General features: G+C 40.7%; 1 protein-coding gene across 7 annotated transcripts in view; it reads right to left on the bottom strand.

The window, feature by feature from the left end:
* CMSS1 (cms1 ribosomal small subunit homolog) overlaps positions 1-25,799 on the bottom strand; it is a 240,226-nt gene that overhangs the window by 15,810 nt on the left and 198,617 nt on the right. For 6 of the 7 annotated variants that reach the window (XM_069868225.1, XM_069868235.1, XM_069868253.1 and 3 more), the window contains one exon: positions 3,785-3,885. In XM_069868225.1, coding sequence (XP_069724326.1) covers positions 3,785-3,885 — 101 coding nt within the window. Of the gene's footprint in view, positions 1-3,784; positions 3,886-15,780; positions 16,248-25,799 lie in introns of those variants that run through there. The other variant, XM_069868245.1, reaches the window with a different exon arrangement.

Genomic DNA, 25,799 nt, shown 5'->3' on the forward strand with positions numbered 1-25,799 from the left:
TAAGGGACTTGATGAAAACCAATGGGAAAATAGGCTGAGCTGCAGGAGCTCCTTGATAGCAGGATGCATTTGGCTAGGAAAATAGGCTCCTGTGAGAAAACATGGAGAAGTCTCATCACATGGAACATTAAACACTCAGGAACAGCAAATCCAGCACTGCTCCCTGGGGAAAGCCTGGAAGAAAAGTATCAGCAGGAAAGGGAGACCAGCTGAAAGCCAGAGAAGCTGCTCTTTCATTCCCTAGTGAGGGTGGCTTCAGCAGGACCAAGAGGGCCAAAGAAAAGCTAACAGAAACTTAGTGTATCTGAGCCCTCCTTGCACTGTCTCACCATTAACAGGAGGACACTTCATGGCAACTGGTACTTTATGACCCTGCCCAGCACATTTGTGCCTTTCCAAGTTGGCTCTTCTTATCAGAAGCATTTTGTAGAATTAGACTGTTCGTATTATGCCTACATTTCCCTTTTTCTCTCCACTGCCCTAAGTAATTTAGCTATAAAAAGCAACATACCGCCATGTTTAACACAAACATATGACCTACTGCTTGCTCCTGCTTTCTGTGTTGTGATGAGACTACAGCCACCACACTTGCAAAGGCAGTGGTACCGTATATAAGTGGCCCTGAATCTGGGTATGGCTTGAACTGATACTTAGGAACCACCAGAGAAGATCTGACTGGAAACTGGCAATGGGTAGCAAAGCACTCTACAGCCAGGACTGGAATATAACGGAGCCTGGATCAATACCCCCCCACGAGAAGTTGCAGTAAGGACTGTACCTTGCCTCAACAGAGATTTGTCCCTGTGATTTTCTCAGGTATAAACAGATATTATCTTCAGTAGAAATCAAGGGAATGACTGCAAATAGAAATACACTACAGCTAACAAAATCATTCCAGGGTTAGCATGAGCTTCTTGTTTTATTCTTAGGTTTGTTTCTCTTTTAAAAATCTCTGTCTTGAGTCCAATTCAAATACTTCTAAAACAACACCATACATTTCTTCATTCCTATCCCTACCACTAGCATTCCCAGACACTGAGACTGAAACAGATCTACTCTCTGCCTTCGGTTCCTCCTCTACCCCTACGCATCACACCTCTCCATACATACTCAAAGACCACTTGCCAGGTATTTTAATAATAAATTCCATCTTCAGCATCATATTTTTATGCAGAAAAGCCACCTTTGGATTCGCCAGAAAGCAGCCACCCTGAATCTCTTTCCTGCAGTAGAATATGATGGTTCCCTATCACAGAAAGCATTATCACTCTTTCAGCACATTGAAAAACGCCACTTATGCACTTCAGGCCCACTTCTCTCTTCATATATATTGTGAACTGATTTACATAAATCTGCAAAACACTCCCAACTGGTATTTGCATGAGAAAAGAAAAAAAACATGCCACAGAGTTCAAAAATTTTCTCTTAGAGAAACAAAATTTTCTCACTGACAACACTTCATTCAGAAGTTTAGAAATATCACCAAATGCCATGGCTTCTTTTTTGAAGGCTGTACATAACCCTTTCTCTCAACAGCACCAGTACACAGCAGGCTCGTAGTCAAAGTCTTGCTTCCTCAGAGAAGCTTGCTAAGACTCAAAATTATCTCCTTCACAACAGCATACGTATATTTAGGCACAGAATACTATTAGCCCAGCAATAATGAAGTCCACCTTATTTAGACATTAAAAATAATGCCACAAGAAAACGCAAAACTTCATAGTGGTGAATGGCTGTGAACTTTCTGGTCTCTGATGATCTGCAGTCTAAAATATTTAGGCATCTATCTAACCGAACTTCTTGACCCTTATCCAAATGTTAGTTGCCTACCTACTCATGGCTCTTTGCAAGCCAGCCTTCAGAAACGGTCATTTACATGATTTTCATATGCAAGACACATAGCAGACACCCTACTGGCTTTTGACATGCCCGTGTACTCCATATTTTTAAGCTATTTTTATATGGAAGTTCTTAAAAAGTAAAAACCAGGAAATTTGTGCTGACATGACTGATTTATGAACTTATGAATTTTAAAATGTCATCAATTCCTTGTTTGTTAATCACAGAGAGAACATAAAATATTTCCTGTATTATATATCTAACAATTTTTTTTTCTTCACACGTTGACAAGTTACTGGAAATTCAAATATAGAGTGAAAACATTCTTTTGTGTGTGTGAAAGTTTCCATTCTAGGTCAGACATATATTATGACTTTTGGTGTTTGTCACAAAGTAAACACATCAATGCGCCATTCAGATTGGAGGCAAATCATTCATTTCATTGTAAGCCTGAGGACAGCCTGCAGACTAGAAACATAGATGTTCATAATTCTATTTGGTTGCCTCTTGATTGGCTTCAAGTTGCCAAGTCCACTACAGAATAGTTCCCAGCCTGTGAATAAGGTAGGGATGAATAAAATGGGTTATGTTATGTGCACCAGAACTACAAAACTACTAGCTTTCTGTAAATACAGCTGATCTTGCGAATGGTTTGCTCTAGAAGACATGCAATAACACATCAATGACTTTGAGCTCCCATAAAGCATTGCCTCCTGGAGTTCTGTGGCTAAACATCAAATTACCCTGATTCAAAAATGCAGATTGATATTCTTTATATGACAGGAAGAGTTGTGGCAGATATTCTGTCCCAGTCCACCCCGTCAGGAAACCTGTGTTAGTTATCATTTCTAAAGTTTTCATTGAAAGGGAAAAGCCAGTCCTCTAAACAAATTGCCTTTAGTTCTAAACGGTTAAGTGAAGATAATGGTGATAAAAAGTCACTCCTTAAACATCCTCACCAAGCTTAAGTTCTCAGCATTTGACATCCTTTTAAAGCATGTACAAAGTCAACATAGCTTTCTCCTGTATTCATCAACTCTCTCTTTCCCAGTCAAAATGTGGAACCAGGTCAGATATTTGGCTCTCTCCATCTTTCATCAACTTGGAAAGACACACAAAAATGCAGTAATTCCTGCTGTGTTGTTTATATTTCTCTGTTACAAAAAAAAAGAACATCCCTGCAAATGGATTTCATGGGCAACTGCCCAGGTATCACACAGTGACTTTAATATTGACCTAGGGGTAAAAATCAATATCCATACCCTCAAGGAAAGATAGCTTCCAATGTCATTTTAGGTCTTTGACAGCAATTCAGTCAACTCTCATGTATAGTATCCGGAAGGCAGAAGAAATTTACCTTCAAACGTGAGACTTCTTAATATCAACTGACATTTAGAGGACTCTTCTTTACTCAAGCTGAGGTGATGGTGTCTGTCAAAGACCTTGCTGCCTTTTCCTTGGCATATTCTATGTAATGCTAAACACCACACCTCCTACTGGTTTTAAAGGAACCTCTTAGCTGTGAAAGGCTATGAAAACATGAATCCATGTACAGCTAAGCTCTTCTTTGCTTGAACCTTATACTGGGGAAATGCTCACGTAGAGGCACTGTACATTTAAACACAGGTCTCAAGACCTTGTGTGGGAAAGGCAAAAGATTCTAGCGGAGGACACTTGGTAGAACGATGCAGGCTTTTATCAGTAGACAGTCACTTTGTAGGAGACAGGCCTGGCAATCTCAAATCACATGAACAAGTGTAAAGTTATTATTGAAATATACTGAAATGCAATCACTTCCAAATAAGGGAAAATAATAAAACAATCTTATTACATGAACAGATCAGATAAAGAATGAAGAAAACTGCCCCTTTACTGAATGAAGGGGAACAGTGTTTCCCTATGTATTATCACGTCTGTGCCCTAGACAATTGCTAAATTTACAAACCTGCTTTCTTTTCTTTGTCACAGGAGGTTTGGAATCTGAATCTTGATGTGCTGCTGTCCTGTTATCACTTGCTTTCTCAACAGCTTCATCATCTGAGGGATCTAATGAGAAAAAAAGAGGTTTTCTTACTATTTTTCAAATCTATCTCCAATCTTTGCATCAAAAAACAGGGATAAAATCTTCAGCTGAATAGTTACCATGATAATACAAACTCAAGATTTGCAAAAAATACAGCTGTAACAGAATTTTTCATAATTTTAGAACATTGTTATATGAAATACCAGAAAAGCCCCGGGTTTCCCCTCCTCTACACAGTATTACACCTGGCAGGCAATGTATTTCTTCTTTCTGGAATGCTGCACAGTGGGTGCCAAGTACAGCATCACAGGTAAAAATACCCAATCTTTCCAGAACCTCCCTATAATTAAGCAAAGTAGTGAAAAAGGAAAGATGATTTTGATAAACTTCACCTGAAGTTCGATGATATTTCTCTGTGTTATTTCAGAACAAGTAAAGCATAATCTCAGATCTGTAGCAGTGCATTCACCAAGTATAATTATAGATCTGTCTCATTATATCTCAAAACAAGTAATAGCACTGGTACTAAAGACTTATGGCACTGTGGTCCACATCCTTCTTACTAAGTTTGCTGACGTTTCTTCAGCATAAATCATCCCTCTGACTAAAACAAGTCTTGCAGATGAAGGAAGAAAAAAATATAATGAACTCAATACAGAAAAATGCACATAAAACCCACTCCAGCCCCCATTTAAAAGTCCGAAATGCCTTACTGACACCTATCACCTAGAAAAGGGAAAATTGTAAGATACTTGTAATATCATATTGTAGAAGAATATATGCAAACTTTATTTTTGCAAGTACATTTTAATTGTGTGCTTCTTACTGCAGTATTTATTTGGCAAAAGCAGCGTTCCCAAAGTTTAAAGCGGAATATCCACAAGACAGGAAAAGGCTTATGTTTTGAAAGAAAACTATTTAAGATGTTTCTACTTATTCTTATCTTCATCTCTTTTATCTACACAGTCACCTTAGGGAAAAAAATATCCACAGCAACAATTCCCTCTTAGTGCTATACTAGTGCTTATGGTGTTGTATTTGAATACAGAATCTTCTTCTGGGGAAGATCAGGGAATCTGATCCTCTCCAGAAGCATTAGCATCCGTCAAACTGAATAATTAAATTTTTGTATATGGAATATTTCTGTCCAACAGATACTTAGTAATTGTTACAATATCCTGTATTCTGAAGTTATAAATTGACAGCTTCAAGATTAAGTTCTTTATTTTGAATAAAGAGGAACTGTATGATTTCTTAAGGCCCCTCCCCTCAAAGTATGGATGATAAAATTACATCTATGCAGTCACTAGTTGAGAGCAGAGCAAACTGATGGCCAGAGAACTTGAGAAAGAGAAAAATCAACTACGGCTGCTATTTACTAATTCCATGTTGAAATAGGTACTTACTGAAAGAAGGTAAATGAAAGGATATGTGAAAGATATGGCAAAGAATTCAAGATAAATACAAGCAAAAGGGTATGAACGGGAAAAAGGAATGGTGTTCATCCATAGATACGACATTACATGTTGTACAACAACAAGGCAGTGGCTTTTAAAATCCTAATGGGATGGAATGGGCAACAAAAGGGGTACATATTTATGCCCACTTTGAAAAACTTGTGTAGCAGTCAGCATCCTGAAATTGAGTTGCAACAGCTGTTAAGAGTTCCAAAAATTTTGGGGAGTTGAAAGCTAGCAAGTGAAGAAAATCAGTGAATGTTTTAGCAAGTTGGATGTAATTTGCCATGAAATATTATTTGATATAGATTAGATTCTTGGCAAAATAAAAGAGTTTTAGAAACAGCAGCAACGGAGAAGAGGATTTGTTTTCTGCCTAGTACAGGTAAAACAAACTTAAGTGAAAGGGTTAGATAAACATTAATGAAATTAATTCATACCAAAACACAAACCACGGAAGAAAAGGTGGCACTTGCCAACATCTCAGTGCAGGATGAAGACATATTCTGAAATCCTAAGTGGGAATCTACCAAGAAAAGCTCCCAATTTCCAGGTCTAGAGCAAATGCACAAATGTGTGCACCAAATGAACACTGCAGCACAGCTGATATATTTTCTTCCTTCTTTTTGCAGGCACAGCCATGAAAGCAGCAGCTGAACAGACTGTGGCCACGAGAGTACTAGATCCCACATGGGATGAGGGGCTGGTGACGGGGAAAGAGCAGGGATGTCACTCCTGGCAGCCCTTCACCACAGGCTAGCTGTAACATTAAGCTGCCCTGTAAGTTGGTGCTAAGTCAACCTCAGAAGACCTCAGGTGGCCAGCTGTTCTGGGATCATTTCTCAAAGGACATGAGCAAAGGAAGTGACAAGTCTAAATCTCACGCTTACTTATACACGAGGAAATATATGGCACTAATGTCCATGAGCTGCCTTCATAAGCTATTTTCCTCTCTGTTCTGAGGGACAAACTAAGGTCAATTGACCCTTCTTTTGAGCTGCCATTTGGGCCACAAACAAGAAGAATGAGAAGACATCCCCAGTACGACAGTCACTACTGCTAGAACATCACTGTTACTGTTCCAGGAGCATTCATAAACATCGGCTGAAGGTGAAAAGTTTTCGGGGAGTTTATCGGCCACCAGAAATAAAAAGGAGAGTGTATTCATAAGTCCAAGGGGCTTCTGTTTGTTTTTTTTTAATTTATGTATACCAACAGTGATATGAGCTTACTCTACTACAAATTTATTATTAATGCACAAACTATATATATCTAGTTCTGTACAGCTTAACAAATGGCAGCAGGTTAACTAGGGAAAAGAGAAAGCTGAAGGTCTGGGAGACTAACAAATCCTTTCCTCATATTATAGTTCAGACATCTGTGTCAATCTACTGAGTTCTTCCTTTCTGTTCTCCTAAGGATGTCTAAGTGCTCCTGCACCATCCACATGCCTGCAATGGCACACCAACCCCCTCCTTCCCTGGCCTATTCCACTCCAAAGTCACGGAACACTTCTGTCCTCCAGCCACTCTGGAATCTCAGATATGATACTTCATTTGAAGAAGCTGAAAAATTACATCACCCAGCACACTCCTGAAAGCTTAAAAGGTGTTTTGGTAACTCAGTGCTACCACTGTGCAAATACCATGGGCTTATTTCCCTTTGTTATCACCCTTTCTCTGGTAGATTACTCGTGCTGCATTTTGGTAGGGCAGTTTCTGCACTTGAGAACCCAGCACTGACTCTTGCCTCTTCTGCCCCGACTGCAGAGATACTGATGGGGTGACAGTTTTTACACATACCAGCTCTACCGACCCGGGGTCCTGGTTGCAGTCCTGGAGCGATGATATGAATAAAGTACAAAGAAATCAGAACTAACTACCTTTTTGTCCCTCTTGCTCACCATACTTGAGCTCTAAACACCCATTCCAGATTATAGCTGTGCATGCCTCACTGAATTGAATTGCTGAGCCACCTCTTTCTTGGCATATTTATTTCATATTGGAAATAAATGAGAACAGCATAAAGAGATTCAAGGGAAGCTGCCTGGGATCTTTAAGCATTCCTTCTTAAACCCTACTTGGCATGCTCTGAAAGGCCAGCAGCAGTCGTCTAAGTTTTAAATAACCTCTTCTCTTTCTTATAACTAAAAGGCACACTACTAGCAATAGCAATCTAAAACTGGACAAATGGTTTCCATGATCTGAAATAGCTGGACAATGCAGCACCTGTTTGCTGCCCATCTGAGCTTTGGAGTGCACTTTGGGATGCAACATCCTTCTCCACTTTTAGTAGAGAAGAGGGAACCAATGCCCAGCTCTGGACTCAAACATCTATGAAAACAGTTCAAATCTGGGCATCTTTCTGAGTATCTTTACTTCATACAACAGAAGGACTTTTCATCTGTTCCAGAAACAGTCACTCATGTCCCTGTTGAGACAGCAGCTAGTTTTGAGCTGTTATTGTTTGTGACACTACGTCAACTCCTGTGATGATGAGAGCACTTCGTTGTCAACATGAACGTACCACAGGCCAGACTCTGCCAACTATGCTCACACTAAACAGTACACCTTCCCTTGCAAATAGTTACCTTGATGTCAGCAAGGTTATTCACAAAATAAATGATAACTCGATGCGATTAAATGCAGAAGAACTCAGCTCACAGATCCCAAATGTATCAGAGCAGCACCGCTTGCCCTGATTTGAGGTGTCAGCCTTCCCAGGAGACTCCTATCTGCCAGAACAGGGGAGGGCACAAATCCTTCATTAATATAACAATAAGTTGGCACAAATGCAGAACCTAATTGATTAATACAACATTGACTTTCACTGCCCTTGTGGTGCAAATAAGCGGGCAGGCAGGTGCTGACAGAATATGCAGCTGAAGGGGTGATGTTGAGTGCAGCAATCTTCTGCATCTGCTTTCCTGTGCTGCATGGACCTTACGCAACCACAAGGTCAACAAAGTCGTATGAATGGTCACGTAATGCTCTCGATACAGAAACATAAATGTGAATTCCACAGCTCTTCATGTTTTTTTCCTTTGGTATTACATCAGCAACACAGCACATAGTGACAGGCTTCCCAGTCATTAATTATTTATATTTGATTTTATTTTGAACTATGCCAAAATGGAAAAAGCCATTTATGCTTAATACACACACACACACACACTAACATATACATGAATAAGATGTTCTCTTCTGTGATATTGATTACTATTTAAAATCATGCAGTGCAGTGGTTTCTAACTTCTTTCAAATTTAATATTGATATATACACGTGTCTAAGTACACCAATATGTATACTAAGTATATACAGTCCTATATTAATGCATAGACACGTCTGCATGTTTATATATATGCATATAAATAAATAAGCACATGGATATTTAGATAATTTACCAGGTTCCCTTTATCATCATCTTTACTAACTGATACGTTCACAAAGAATGCACATTTGCTTATTTATACTAGTATTTTTGAAGGCAGACAAGAACTTAATAATAAAGGAGGTAACAACATATGCTTTGATGTGAAAGCAATTTTGTTCATACAAAATAGCTAGTACATACAAATTCGTGTTTGCTAAGCTGATTCACCATTATCGAGACCTCTGACCTTCACATGCAATCAATGAAGACCACAACATAAGTAATTCTTATGAGGACTACAACTGACAGAAAAAGTGAAGTTCTTTTAGGCAGCACATCTCCAAATGCCTCAAACTAAAGAAAAACTTACAACTGAAAAGAGACAGTAAAAAATCTTAAAATTCCTTGGAAAATGCGAGTTGTGGTTTGAGCCAGCTTATGACTGAAATTAAGGGAGCTCACAGAAATTATGACAAATATGGGAGGTTCCTTACAGGAAGAGAGATTGAAAACAACAGAAGGGAAGGGTTTTTTTGAGAGAGAGAAAGGAGGCATGGTGCTCCTAACTCTTCATAATATAGGAACAAGAAACATGAAATTAAAAAGAAAACTTGTAATAGAAAATCATTCTTTCACATACATACCCAAAGATAACAGAGGGAGTAATTACCACCAGGGTTAGGTTTTATTTTTTTGACCTGGAAGCTAGGTGAGATCAGACACCAACTTGGTATCCAGAAGACCTTCAGTGACTCAGGCCAGTACAGGACAAGTTCATTTCTTCCCACTAAACTAATCTCTGTGATGGAATGTGAAGGGAACCTAGCTTATGCATCCACCAAGGAGATTCCTTGAACTTTTATTTAGCATATCTGGCACTGCCCACAGTCTGAGACACACTCTGGGTCAGAAGAGTCTCTGGTTCTAAAAAGAAATCCCTGCTTTCTTCCTTATGCTCCTATCAGGGCTACATACCAGTACTAAACTAGAATTACTTCAATGAAAACAAACTTTGTATGCAATTTATTACTACCCTCTCATCCTCGACCCCTCCCCCATCTTACTTCCATCCTCATCTGAAAATAGACTTAAAGTATTTTTGATTTTTAACAAAAACCCTTGTACGCTATGGAAATAGGTTTTATATTTGTTATGTTCTCTTTATAATTTTAGAAGTGTTACAAGAAAGCATGTGCTTGTCATTACTATGTAGGTGGGCATAGTTCATTCAATTTGGGCATGCTATGATGGATTAAATTCAGGCTGCTTTGCAGTTGTCTTTATTGATTGCTTGATTAAGCAGTACTGATTTGTGCTCATTAATCTGGGAGAAAAATAATTCCCAGGGCTCCCAGCTTTAAATTCAGCAGATTGAAAAATATTTGATACTGAGTAAAGTGCCAAGTGTGTTGGGCACATCAAGAGGTTTTTTTTAATTGCTGTTTTAGTTTCTTTTCTTTGGGAAGAAGGGAAGAGAGGAGTAGAGAGGAGTCAGGGAAAAAGCCAAAACTGAAGTCAGACTTCCTTATTATTCCCATAGTTTTGCCATTAAAAACCAGCCTAAGTCTTCAGTGAATCAGAGTCAGTAATCTTAATATCAATGCACTACTTTGAATGTTTCTCATTGCATCTCCTCTGAATGTCCCATCAAGTTCACACCGTACAAGGTCAATTAATTTTCTGTACAATTAAACAGCAGTCAGCAAAATTGGCTCCCAGGTCGCTGTTCAACCTTGCTCAGCTGAGAAACCTCCTCTTGCCACCCTGGTTGTGCTCATCACAGTTAAATTGGCTAAAAGTGGTGATGACAGAATTTTAACATACCGCTACAGTATTGCTCCTCAAGGCAGCAGGAAACACAAAGCTCAGGGGGGTCCTGCCGTGCTGCCCACTAGTATTCCAAGGAATAGATGATGTGTTTTAAATGAAACAGGCCTGAATGGGAGGTTGATTAACTAGGAAAAAAGGATTAACCTTTTAAGTGTTTTGGGGCATTCCAAGCCCAACCTGCTTCCCTAAGAAAAGGGAAAGGTTCTGTGCAGCAGTGGGAGAAGCAAGTATGGAAGCCAGTGGTGCACAGTGGCAACAGGCAAGCAGCAGTTCAATCCAGGTCCTGGACAGATCCCAAATCACTCAGCTATGTATCAGCAGCACTGCTAATCCTGAAAGATCTCTTTGATGTCTACCAGGACAATCCTCTAAATTCCCTTTCCATAGGTAACAGACAGCTTTGAATTTTCTCATTGAGAATCTAACTCAGATAAGCTCAGATACCCTGGAGCCTATGGCGTAAAGCCAACTGGCCAAGCAATAGCTATGAAGATCTTCTGGGGATCTCCAAACCAGCCACATGGAATGGCTAAAAATGCAAATTTTATTAACATGGTTCTTCAAACCAGTTGTTGGCTATTTACCATGACAATACTTTAGAAATTGCTTGTAAATGAGATGAAATGTTACTTACAGAAGTAATCTGCCCTTGGAGAAGGTCACCACATAACCACTGCATCAAAAATAGCAACAACAGTGTCAGTACCCTCTTCATTTCTCAAATTGCTCTGACTAAATTCTGATTCTAAATTAGAATGGGTCCACTGCCACCCCTAGAAAGATAAATAATTCTCCTCTTCACAGGCATAGATCATCTGCAGTGGCATGACTGAGAAATCCACATGACAGATTATAGAAAAAAAAAAAAATCATCCTCTTACCTCCTTGAATATGGATTAGCTAAACCATTTTACACAGTACAGTAACTCAAGATTCAGTTTTAGAAATCAGTAAGACAACAGCATACTGACAGGAAATGAAAATAAATTTTAATTGCACTAAAAGACATTACAGCTCTGTGGAAATCTTTGTTGCAAGGAAGAGTAAGGACGTGGCTGAGCAGAGTGCTGTTTCAAAACACTGATTAAGTTTTCATGCTTTTCTCACCAGAGTCATGACTCAAATGAAGGCCTTAAAATATTTAGTCATTTTGACCATTTGGAACTAAAGAGGAAAAACTGTCAACGAAGTGGTACCTCTTATTGTTACTGGAGATAAGAAGTTGCATGTGAAGCTCTGCTGCAGATGACTACTAGTTAGTTACTGCCCTTTTCTCAGCCTGGTGCATTGGAGAATAGAGCTGCCTCCCTGCCTGGGCTGAGATATTTCCATGGTAATTACATGTGATGCAGGTGCTCCATCATCCAAAATCAGCCATGCTACCCCAACATCTGGGCACTGTTTTCCCTTCCCATTTCTTATGAACTAAGGAATCTCCCAAAGCAGGCCTATTACAGCACAGCAGTAAGTTTTCCTACCTGTGAGGATGCCATGAACTACACACCCTACCTGTTGAGGTACTTTAAAAAAGGTACTTTAAAGTGTACTTGTGAAGCATTCCTGAAAGGTATACAACATGCAGCTAAGCGAGAACAGACACAACCTTATCAATGAATCAAAAGCGTTTCAATTTTGTCCCACTAGGTAACATTCAGATGGCATAAACTCCTTACCAGTCCATCCGGCCTAAACCTGTGCCAAGCCAGAATTTCTTGCAAACAATTTCATAGGAATTGCCTGTAATAGTTTTTTTTAAGTATTGACAATAAATTGTACTGCAAAGACAATATTCATACAATATTTTTGTGATAAATCTGCTGACAGGATATTAATTTTAGGTTTCTCTTTCTTACACTGAATGACAATTTAAATGAAAATCAATGTTCATTTAAGCAAAAAGAAAAGGTCTGAATGGAGTAGTAGGAAAACAATTTTCACTAAGCTCTGATACAATAGAAAACTTTCCAGCACACAGACATAACTCTCTGCCATACAAAGGATCTTCCATGGCATACTTCTAATAACTACCTTTCCTTGTACCCTTATTTTTAATACTTTCTCTTAAATATTCAAAACGGGTACTTCCAAACTCATTTTTGACACATCTTGACTCGCTGGCTGGGAGTCAACCAAAAGACAAAATAAAGGTCATATCAGATAGGAAAAAAAGATAATATCCTCTGTTCTGCACAATTAAACATAGACAAATAAACTTTACGTGACAAAGGTTAGGCATAGCTTGTAGCGCAGCTACAATCCAGGACTATTCATAATTTGACTTTTTCATTTTTATATAATGCATTATAATACAGAAACATGTTAGAAAAATCACAGAAAGTGATTGATCAGGTGTAAAAGTAGTCGGCCACTCTCCTTCTAATGATAAAAACCTTTACTTTCTGCAAGTCAAGGGTTGAACTTGACATCCTATTGCTGCCTCGAACAAGGAATAACAGCATCACCAAGGTAAGAAGGGAGAACTCAGTACTCATAACAGGCTGCCCAGGGAGGTGGTTGATTCACCTTCCCTGGAGGTGTTTAAGGCACGGGTGGACGAGGTGCTAAGGGGCATGGTTTAGCGATTGATAGGAATGGTTGGACTCGATGATCCGGTGGGTCTCTTCCAACCTGGTTATTCTATGATTCTATGATTTAGTTGCTGTAGTTTAAAAACCAAGGTACACAAAGGGAAAACACAAAGATCTGACGTTCTGAATAAGATAGGCCCTCTTAATGCTTGCCATACAACTTAACTTCTTCATGACAGGCCTGCCAAACAAGAGCAACCAGAGTAGATACAGCCTGGGCCCTGGAAACCCAAACCACCCCAGGGGAAATGCTACCAATGCTACTGAGTAGTCAAAGAGAAAAACTGCCAACAAAGAAGCAGAACGACCATCCAGCATCATAAAACACAAGTTACGAGCCCAGGAAAAGCTAGGACCAAACCAGGGCCTGATTCCCTAATACATTTCCAATTTGGTGGTGTGGAAATTCATGCAAAAGCCATCCTAAAGAAAGCTGCCAAACAAAATACAGTTCTATCCATCTTGAGGAACTAATGCAATCGCTCTTAAAGCCTTCTCCCCTCCGTTCAGGAAGTTCACATTACTGGGTTTGGCCAAGCAACATCTACAGCCCTTCACACAGAAAAAGCATCACCATATAAAGGTCTCCCCAGAAATTAATATCTCCTCTTCTGTCATGTTTTATGTCAGAGTAAGGGACCACAGGGCAATTGTACCAGTCTGCCTGGACCACGCTGACAGTTATGCTTGGACAAAGTGCTATGATTTGTCCAGCCTGCCAGGACCACATAGAGAGCATACTGACCAGTCTGCCTGGACCATATCAGCAATATCACAAAGGTGAATTAATCTGTCCAGCCTGCTAGGTCAGTATAGGCAGCATTGTTAGCAAACGGGGGGACTTCTGGAGAAACTTGGGGTTCTCATTCCCCTGCATTTTATTATTCTTCCACACTTCTCAAAGTCATCCAGCACATTATTTGTATAAGTAAGAAATCACCCCTTCTCCAAAACCTTCATACAGGAGAAAGCAAAATCTGACTACTCCTGTGCTTTAGGACAAATAAAGCACTGCAATTCTTATTCTATGAGCTACCAATCTATTGCATACGGAAACTGCTCTAGCTGTGTGCTGTGTAGAGTGAAGAGTAGGGCTGAGTTGGAACCAGTAGGGTTGGTCTGGATTGCATCAGGGTACCACCCTAGAGTGATGATAACACAAAGCTACTGGGGTTTAATGATACTGTTATCACATACATGTAGAATTTCATTACTTACACAGTGTTAGTATGTCACTCAACATTTGTCTGTCTGGAGGCAAACTCCTTCCTTTTTCAAGTCCTCCAGAATCACAGATCAGCATAATACATTTGTTATAATGTTCACTCCTAATAAATAGTTACTCTTGTTAATGGGGAAGAAATGGCTAAATTGGGAGTAAAGAGGAACTTTGATTAAACCATAAAACTACCTAATGGGTGGGCTTTAGCCTGTGTCTGACTATTAGGACACTTTGCCCAGGAATGTAGTATGGTCCCAGATGTGATGTATCCCTTAACACTGCAGGAGATTCATATTTTCCTACTGCTCTCTCACAGTTTTGTGAAGCAGCTGTACCTCACAGCTGTAGTTCTTGTTGCAAAGGTAACAGAGTCTGGCTGACCCTGTGGACTTCAAGCTCATAGATCGTGATAAAATTACACAGTAGAACTTGCCAAAAAGAGTATGCTTCAATTAAAAAAAAATACATAGCACACTCTGCAAAAACTTGACAGTTCAAATTATCGTTCACAGACTTTACTGACCACTGATATCATTCTCGCCTTTTTGGCTCATGCATATTATGCAGACATATGCGTCTACAGCATAAGGTTACCACAGTTCTGATGTTTTCTCAGGCCTTCTCTGAATTTTGAAAATTGCATGCATGCAGATAATATAGCATACACTTACATATATGTCCCCAACAAAAAATATTTCACACTGAAGAACAACACTGCAAACAAGCTTTTATCCCAACTCTCCTACATGTCTTCACACAGAACATGAGAGAAGACATTTTGAGTCGCTCAGATTTCTGCAGTTTTTTTTATTCACAAGTCTTCATATGACACAGTATCAGGTCCCTGTTTGACAGAGTATCAGGCTGACTGTATCAAGTTAAACTCTCCTTCAGGTTAAGAACAAAATACCCTGACATGTTGCCACACGAAGTTATAGTGGTAAATTCCCTAGATTATAAAACATCTGTTGGAAACCAGTTCCCTATCTAAGGTCCAAGGGTTCTGTTTCTATGCCTCCTATTCTGTTGCTTCCTCCTCTGTATATACTACACATTTCTCTGCAGTTTAGGCTCTGATATTGCAGGTTGCCCTTTCAAGCTACTCTAGCATCTCAAATTTATATGGTACCAGAAAATACATTTGTGGATTTAACTCGACTTTGCCAAAAAGCCTTACTAAAAGAGCAAGTGAAAGGAAGAATAATTTCTTACAAACAGAAGCTTTTAAGATAATACAACACACTCTGCTGCGTAAAGCTTTTTGAGAGGAGGAAATGTGACAGGCTTTACATCAATGTCAGTGCTCTCTATTAAGACTAGCAATTACAATTCAATCTTTCATTCGTACAGGTCTTTTGTGAACTGTCATGCAGCTTATTTGTCTAAATGATGAAGTAAAGCACATTATGATTTGATCGGTTGCAACTATATAAAAATAGAGCTTATACCTCCACTCACTTGCTGCAAGCAGATGGTTGATTGCTTTTCTCTCCTTTTATGTTCCAGTCCTGTTCCCTTAGATCCTCTTTTTGTAGAGAGTGACATGCTGGGAGGTCAGTTTTCTGACAAGGTCATCTGCCTTCAGAGTATGAAGAGAATTGCACGGAAAGTGGGTTGGGCTATATTTAGAGTTTGGTCCAACTCCGTGCCAAGGTCTCCCCACTGTCTCTCTCTTGCAGCACCGTCTCAGGTCTATTCTTGCAGATTCTCAGCCCACAGAACACACAAGGAGAGAAAAGTCACTCTGAGCTACAACTGGATCAAGGTTTTTGCAGTTTGCTAAAAACAAGTGGATCAGGAGCTCAGATGAGAACTCTTTAAATCCCCCATGCCTCTAGTGCTTATTTTTCTTTATTCAAGTGGATTTTCCTTTTTGAAGTGAATAAGGAGAGGACACTGCCTGGGATACAGCAAAAAGAATCTCCTGAGCTAAGGTAAGCTTGCTTTGGTTTTGTATTGTCATCATAATTAGAGAGCAATTGATGATGACTTGGATCAGACATGTTATTTTTTCTGCTAGACCAGTTCTGCATGTCAGCATTAAGGGTTTTTTGGATAATGAAATTCTCAATTTCAAACCATCAATTTTCATTATCACTATCTAAAGGAAATCGGAATATAAAAGGATATTAGCCTGTGCAATAGAACATACATTGTCTGATTTTACCTGTTTAAATTAATGTGAAAAACATACAGCTATATCAATAGACTGATCATTCTGAAAGTAAGAGAAAAAAAGATGTGTGACCACATGCATAACGATTACATGTATAGATGGGCATTTACATATGCTGAGAGATGTTCTGTTCACATTATTTTACATAATATGTGAAAGTATGGCTTCGGGCTTGCAATACAGGGCTTGCTGCAAATAGCACAGATTTAAAAAATGAAAATTAATAGATGAATACATACTCCAATCCCTTTATAGTTCCAAAGAAGTTGCTCAGCTTCAGTCAGAGTACAGGCAGCATTAAGGATCTTAATGAATTTAGTCTCCTTCACACCAAATGCTTTATGCTGGTCCTGCATTGCTTCTCCCTTTAAAACCACATATGGCTGAACAGTTTTCCTCAGCACCATTTTAAATTGTTGTGATTCTTAAGGGGGAAAAAGACTGGACAGAGTATAGCACAGCATGCCCATCTGTAAGGAGATCCTAATACACTTCAGGTCACATGGACATATGATACTTTGTGGGCTCCAGCACAAGGAGATTGTTATTGACACTCCGGAGCCACAGATTTAGCACTGGTAGACAGACACATGGCTTCCAGCAAGGCAAACACACAGGGATGATAACCTGAAGAAACAGGGTAATAAGGACCACTTGACCCAAAGGTCCAAACACCAATGCTACCAAAATATTTTTCATAACAGAAACACCATGAAAAACCTCAGCAGAAACATTTGAAGAAAGAAAGATGAGTTCTAGATTAACAGTAAGCAAAGGACAAAAGAGGTCATTAAGTCACTGGGAGTTCATCTAAGCCACGACAACTGGGTGAATTCCTGCACTTAGTTAAGTGATCTTAACATATCTGCTGGTTAAACAATGCCATACATCTGGCTGAAAAAGTAAAAGATCACAAGGTGGCCAAAGTCTTACTTGCTGAAGGTATTTCTCATTATGGTTACTCTCAACTTTATACAGGATAAGATGATCTTCCTTTCTTTCTGATTTCTTTGTTTGGTAATTTATGCTCAAGTGATGAGTGTTAAGTTTATTTGGAGGATGTAATACCATCCATTTCACAGAAAATACCTGCACAGCAGTCCTAAGACTCTTTAAAAAATAATAATAAAGGCAACATGCCATGGTGCCAACTTGAGCTGTGACGTATGATAATTCAGATTCATCCAGAAGATTTCTATTGTAAGAAGTCGAAGAAGAAGCTGTTATTTGCAACAGCCTTTCATAAACAGTTGTTATACACAGATAGAAAAGAGAATAAACAAACACATATCTATAAATTTTTGAGTAGTCAGGTTACGCCTAAATTTATTGTTGAATGAATCAACTTAGGCTTTGTGACACTGAGGCACCTATTCTCCACTTTTGTGTGTGAAAACGCTATTTCCACATCAACATTAAAGACACTAGGTGGGTGGGAGGTGGCTTGAAGTAAAGCAGTATGGGTGTGATTGTAGCCTTCTAATACAGCATTTACAAACACCCTATGGCAGAGAGGCAGAAATGCTGCTGCATCCTAGTGGCAGATGAAGACTGGCTTGTTTTGAAGGGAGGGTTGTCACATCTTCCCCATGGGACCTGAGCCAAAAAGGTCTCTGTCCCCTAATTGGAAGAGGTTTGAGGGGATACAGATGACAGGATGATAGCAATGGAATATGGCAGTACCAGAGTGATGATAAATATGAGCATGGCTTTAGTGGAAGAGGTTAAGGAGATACACATCTGAGTGAACAGGCTTCATGTCTTAATGTAGAGAAACTTAAATCTGCTTCTAACCTTTTTTGGGTTTGAGCCAACCCTGCTTGATAGCATTCACCTCTTCCTATTCTCTCCCCTTCATTATAAAGTTCCATTACTAGCATAAGCTGACTTCATCCTGCTAGGGTGTGACCTCCAACAGTCACGATGCGCCTATCCTAGTGGGAACTACCACAGAAGGTAAAAAAAGAGGGCTGGGGGGAATTAAAAGGAGGAAAGGATCCCTATTTCCTCCCATAGTGCAGAAAAGAGAGACTGAAATCCTTTGCTTCTATCAGAGGGGGCTCAAATAGGGCTGAAATCTACACAGGCTACGTGGCTAAATGCATTGACTAATTTCCTGCCACAGGTTGTGGATGAGGAGGAAGATGAGGTTTGGCTGATGATATGGGCTGCCAGTTGGCCAGGCAAAGCTCCAAGGGGACATTCACAAACTCCTGCCACTGGCACTATCACACTCTCAGTTGACAGGTGTAAGCAAGGCCAGAGACAGATAGCTAAATCCAAACAGCGCCAGGGGGACGAATAAGTCCCATGAGCAGTCAGATCCCTACTACTGCTCACTGCTTTTATATTCCTGCCTGGGGAATTTCGCCAAACAACAAATGGTGCTGGGATTTCCCTCCCTCCCTCCTATCCCTCAGATAAATTGGACTGATGGAAACGAGCTGGGGCTTTAAGGGGAGTCAGAGTCTACCTCAACTTATCCCAAAACAAGTAACTTTAGCAAGAGACCCTGTTAGATGCTATGGCAACATTGGCACATGGTTCTGTAGCCAGACAGTGAGAACTAAGACTCAACACCACCCACAACATCATCATTGCATAGCTAGTGCTACAGCCATCACCTAGGTAGAGGCACCCAAAAGGGTATGGAAGAGACTGTGAGCTGGGCACATAGTAGAGTCAGTCTAAGAGTATTTGGGTACAGTTCTCACTGTGTATGCCTGCATGAGAGAGTAGAAGGACATTTGATGTGAAAATATCATAGAAATTTCTGCATGGAAATTCTCTTTCAAAATCTTTCATGATTATTGCCATCAATATACTTTCCAGGAAAGAAGTGACAGAGGACAATGTCCCAATATGTAGAGGAAAAAGAGATACTTACGGGCACAGAAAAATCACAAAGCTCTAGTTAGCAAACAGATAATTAGATAATTGCAGTCATTCTGCTAAAGATTATTTTCCCTTGGGACTTACTGGTAACAGGGAAAGGGAAGGAAATCAAAGTTCATACTCACAACAAGACACACAGCCTCAGGCTTTGTCTGACCTGCTTTCACAAATCCATCTCCCAAAAATAGGAAGGAAAAAACCCAACAACTTTTCCATAGGATTCCCTGCTGCAATTTGCTCTCTGTGCACCAGAGGTACAGTGGTATCTTGCTGCAGAAATCAATCTGCTCTGAGGTGAGGCATATCCTCAGCAGCCAGCATCTTCTTTCAGTCTGATACAGTTTTGGGACTAATGGAAAGATCTCGTATGCTGGTTTTCACATTTCGCATTAGAAAATATTACTTTCAACTATAGCAAATTCATTCTTGTCTATCAAAAGTGCAATAAAGCTTCATGCTCACATCTATTTAGGATAATACACAGACAAAAAATCTAATTGAAGATCATAGTAGTCTACAAGCCTGCGGTACCACACCACCTCACAGCTGCAATTGCCAGCTCCAAGCTGGTGAAAACTGCAGGAAGATTGTTTAATTCAGTGATAATTCAGTGATTATTCAGCATTAGTAGGCAACCCACTCACAAGAGATAAAGTCCTCCGTGCACAGCCTCGGCACAAAACCAGGAACCTGGGGTCTTCCCAGTGCACGGGGTGGGGAGGCAGGAGTGACACCATCTGACCTCAGACATCGACAACCAGTGCAACTGAGGACGCAGCGGTTGCAGCCTGCTCTCCCTTGGTCACATCTGCATTTCCCTCTTGCAGTCACACAAACGTATACACACATACACAGTTGCATACAGACAAATAAAAAAGTTGGAGGGGATGGAGACCCACTTTATCCATTAAGAGCAAAACATAGTACTTTAGGCTAAGACGAAGCATCTCCTTTGAAAAATGCATTTACTTTATATGGACTTTCAGTTTGGCTGGATGAAATAGAGAGCAACTATGACAGCTTTGCCCAAAACTGGTGATGAGAATGGAATAAAACAACTGTAAGTAGTTTACCTGGAATGTTACAAAACAGTGTGCAGGGGTATGAGACAGCATGCATATACCCAGAGCAGAGGTGATCAGCTGTACCTGGAAATATGCTTCCAAAAGCATTAGCGTTTGAAAAGGAGAGGACGTAAAGATGCCCACCTGTACAGATTTTCAGGAAACTGTTCCCAACTCTATCTTTAGTGGCAGCCACAGATATAGTTTAAAATACAGTGCATCAGCCGGGCACGCATTTCTTACGGCAGTAACGGAGATACATGGCATGCTCACAGAATCATAAAATCATAAAATAGTTTGGGTTGGAAAGGACCTTAAAGATCATCCAGTTCCAACCCCCCTGCCATGGGCAGGGACACCTCCCACCAGATCAGGCTGCCCAAGGCCCCATCCAACCTGGCCCTGGACACCTCCAGGGATGGGGCAGCCACAGCTTCCCTGGGCAACCTGTGCCAGTGCCTCACCACTCTCATGGTGAAGAAATACTTCCTTATGTCTAGCCTAAATCGGTCCCTCTCCAGTTTATACCCATTGCCCCTAGTCCTATCACTACAAGCCTTTGTAAACAGTCCCTCTCCAGCTTTCTTTTACAACCCTTTCAGGTACTGGAAGGTCGCTATAAGATCTCCTCAGAGCCTTCTCTTCTCCAGGCTGAACAACCCCAACTCTCTCAGCTTGTCCTCATATGGGAGGTGCTCCAGCCCTCTGATCATCTTTGTAGCCCTCCTCTGGAACCGTTCCAACAGTTCCATATTCTTCTTAAGTTGAGGCTTCCAGAACTGGAAACAATACTTCAGATGAGGTCTCACAAGAGAGGAATAAAGACCTTTGCTTTCTCAGGTGAGCTCAGCAGGAGCTCAGACCCAAGGAATCACAGAATCACAGAATAACCAGGTTGGAAGAGACTCACCGGATCATCGAGTCCAACCATTCCTATCAAACACTAAACCATATCCCTCAGCACCTCGTCCACCCGTGCCTTAAACACCTCCAGGGAAGGTGAATCAACCACCTCCCTGGGCAGCCTGTTCCAGTGCCCAATGACCCTTTCTGTGAAGAATTTTTTCCTAACGTCTAGCCTAAACCTCCCCTGGCGGAGCTTGAGGCCATTCCCTCTTGTCCTGTCCCCTGTCACTTGGAAGAAGAGGCCAGCACCCTACTCTCTACAACCTCCTTTCAGGTAGTTGTAGAGAGCAATGAGGTCTCCCCTCAGCCTCCTCTCCTCCAGGCTAAACAACCCCAGCTCTCTCAGCCGCTCCTCATAAGGCCTGTTCTCCAGCCCCCTCACCAGCTTTGTCGCCCTTCTCTGGACTCGCTCCAGAGCCTCAACATCCTTCTTGTGGTGAGGGGCCCAGAACTGAACACAGGATTCGAGGAGCGGTCTCACCAGTGCCGAGTACAGAGGGAGGATAACCTCCCTGGACCTGCTGGTCACGCCGTTTCTGATACAAGCCAAGATGCCATTGGCCTTCTTGGCCACCTGGGCACACTACTGGCTCATGTTCAGTCGGCTGTCAACCAACACACACAGGTCCCTCTCCTCCAGGCAACTTTCTAGACAGACTTCTCCTAGTCTGTAGCACTGCACAGGGTTGTTGTGCCCCAAGTGCAGGACCCGGCATTTGGCCTTGTTAAACCTTATGCCATTGGACTCAGCCCAGCGGTCCCAGCCTGTCGAGATCCCTTTGCAGAGCTTCTCTACCCTTCAGCAGATCGACACTTCCACCCAGCTTAGTGTCGTCCGCAAACTTGCTAAGGGTGCACTCGATGCCTTCATCCAAGTCATTGATAAAGACATTGAACAGGGCTGGACCCAGCACTGAGCCCTGGGGAACCCCACTTGTCACTGGCCTCCAGCTGGATTTCACACCATTTCCCACCACTCTCTGGGCCCAGCCATCCAACCAGTTTTCCACCCAGGAGAGTGTGCGCCTGTCCAGGCCAGAGGCTGACAGTTTCTGAAGCAGAATGCTGTGAGCAACTGTGTCAAAGGCTTTACTGAAGTCCAGGAAGACCACATCCACAGCCTTTCCCTCATCCAGCAGCCGAGTCACTTTGTCATAGAAGGCGGTCAGGTTAGTACAGTTAGCTTAGTTAGGAAAGCACCAGTACAGCAATTGCAGTGCTTTACTAAAGCAGCTTCTCTATGAATGGTGTATGTAAGGCTTTCTGCTGCTCTATGGCATTTGCCAAGGAAAAGGATTATATGCAAGGGTAGATTGTATGAGTATACTGCTTTGAAGATGAAGGCAGTTAACTTCAAAACAATTCCTAGTGAAAATCCCACCTATACAATGTGGCATAGTAATGCAGGGAGAAATAGTTCAAACCGGGATTATATAAAACTCTAACACAAATTTCTTGCCTTCCATTACGTAAGCCCAAATTCTTTCAATCACAGCAAATTCACAGTGGTGACTACTGGCGCCAAAACGCCATAGAAAGTGATCCAACAACACTGAACTCTTTTGTCTCGAACGTCAGAGAGTGAAAGTGCATATGCACAGCTGCAAAACTGTAAATTATAATTTTACATAAAATGAAACTTGGGCTAAACATAAGTCACGTTAAAATAAATCCTTGGAGGTCAACTCTTCCATTTTTCACTCATAATCAGTTTTTTAGTATACTAAACTGTTCCTCAGACATTCACTTGAATGGGACAACGGTGTCCAATCTCTAGCACACAAATGACATTAAAAAACCCAGCATTTTATAGCACTTCATAACAGAGTAGTCATGCAGTTTTCCTACTCACTAATAATATCGCAGAAGAATAAAAGAGCAAAGGATGAAAAGAATGTAAAATGATCCCCAAATTAATAAGTTTTAGCTATTCTCCCTAAGGAGGCAATTTAAAAATCATGTGCAAAATATAGTGCAAAACAGACGTTTTACATCTAGGATTGTCTGTCCTTAAGAACAGTCAATTTAAATTGAAAATGAGTGGCAGCCATTCTTCCTGTTACTATGTTTTATTTATTAATGGCTTGAGATGTCATCCAATACAACTCGATATGTACCATCCTATGTTCACTCACACAATACTTTACTAAGACAGGGAAATCCCACTTGGGAAGGAAGTGAGGTGGTACAGGACAAGCATGTCAGTATACAAGATAAAAGAAGGGCTGAGATAATGCATCAGGACTTGCATGCTCGGGCACATACTACTGTTGTGCTGTTTGTCTCACGCAGCCAGGCCAGCTGGCTGAAGTTCCATGCTGTAAGTTCATCCACTGAGCAGCACAGGCCCACTGAGTAGCCAAAACAGCTCCAAGCTTCTAAATACAGATCAGCAGACAGTGTTTCAAACAATACAACCTCTCAATTCTTTTGCAATGGGAAACTTGAGTCTTGAAGGGGGAAAACCAGAGTGTTTGTTCCCCTCACACCAAACTTGAGCTGACCTCCAGCTATCTGAGGTAGGCAACATAGTCTAAATTATAGATTTCTTAAGTCTTCTTGAAAGTGTGCCCTTAATGTTGGCTAAGAACCTCACAAATCTCTTTTGGAGCACTGATTGGCCTTCATTTTAGATCTTTCTTCTGCCCTATCACAAATGTGCAGGGCAGGTTTCCCATCAAGTTTGCTCCTCACCAGTGAAACAAAAGAAATGCCAGTTTTCATCAATTAATGCAGGGTACGAAGTGACCACTGGAGAAGGCATGGCTAGCTTCTCTACTATCTTTTCCTGTGACACATCACTTAAAAAGAGCTGTTAGCACTGAGGACCTTCTTATTATTAAAAATGCAAAGCTATGGTATGTATTGAGCAGTTTCACACCTTACAGCTGTCAAGGATGTACCACATATGAGTTGATAAGCGGTGTTCTCTTTGCACTTTGCATACATACCTACTACATGTGGTCAGAGGAGTGAATCCTAGAGTATTCATTTAGATGGAAGTCAGGTGCATGTATGTACTTTGTTACATTAAAGAGTTTGGGAGCATGCAGTTCTACACCTGATAGCAACTGCTTCGCCTTTAGCAAATCACAAGCACTTCCTTCATCTCAGTCTGTTTATTGCCTGAAACAAGATGCAGAAATACCCCTTAATGGTGCCTACGTAACACATGCAAAGTGCTATGGCATTCTTGAAAAAGCATGGTAGTGGAATAAAGTAATAGTTGTTAATTATACTTCAGACAGAAAAGACAAGGAAGTCACTTTCTTTAATCCCTCAAAAAGCATCAGTGTCATTAAAAATTTCTTCTAGAACCCAAATCAGTTGCATTCAGATCATTAAGATGAAAAACAAACTTGGGGCTCACTCTGTCAGAAAGACAAAGCTCAGTGGGATCCGCTTTAATTTGGAGTTATAGTTCTCCAGTCTCAGTATTGACAGCCACATTCAAAGGCTTCTTCATCACAGCTTTGCTGTTCAGTAGCTTCTGGGAGAGTGTCACTAGAGAATGATAAGAGTTAGCCCTATCCAAAGAGTTTCACTACTGCATCCAGCTCAAGGACAAACCGATGACAGACTATGCAAAGCTGGAGTCACAATATAAATGGGATAGAGAAGACAGAAGCAGTGCTTTATCTAGGCCCTGAAGTCTCAACTCTGGAGACAGTCTTGTAAGGCAGATGTCTTCCGGTATCCCGTACAATTTCACACGCTGTGAATTCTTCACTTGAGACCCTGTTGGGAAACATAGTCTCCTCCTGCTTGATTTACTGCAGAATTGCTGATAAGGAAATCCCACTGTAGCAGAACACTACCCACAGTACAACAGGGGTGAGATACGCAGCACATCTGCAAAGGGGAGATCAGTGTCTCAGCCAAAGTTACAGAAAACAGAAATTGTAAAATAATCCAAGCCTTAACGGTATGGAAAACAGCATATCCTTCAAATCAGAGATACTTTGTCTCTCACTATTTGTCTTTGGCAGCAGGAAAAATGGCCAGATACAATTAATACTATCAAACAGAGGCTGGGACAGCAAGAAAAAAAATTAAATCTTGTGTACACTTGCGGTAATTTTATCCTTGTGTTTATTTTTTTAAACTGAACTAATTACTTACCTCAGCAGTGGTCAGGACTGGAAGGCTGCACGAGGACTGTAATGAAGATAAAACCCTGGGGAACAATTTTGATTATAGTGGAGGTCTCAGCTGACTACATTTTAATTAATCGTAGTAGTACAGCACTCCAAATTCCCAGGTATCCCATTTCAACCTGCAGACTAACATGCCTTGGTTTAGAGCATATTTTAACATTGTCCTAATAAATTCTTCAGCAGTTCTTTAAAGTCTCAGAGGTAATCTAATTTCCTTTTTATTTTTATTATGGAGGCTTTCAGTAAGCATTTCAACTATAAATCACTAA

Source organism: Phaenicophaeus curvirostris, chromosome 1, assembly GCF_032191515.1.
Source record: "Phaenicophaeus curvirostris isolate KB17595 chromosome 1, BPBGC_Pcur_1.0, whole genome shotgun sequence".
Classification (NCBI taxonomy): Eukaryota; Metazoa; Chordata; class Aves; order Cuculiformes; family Cuculidae; genus Phaenicophaeus; species Phaenicophaeus curvirostris.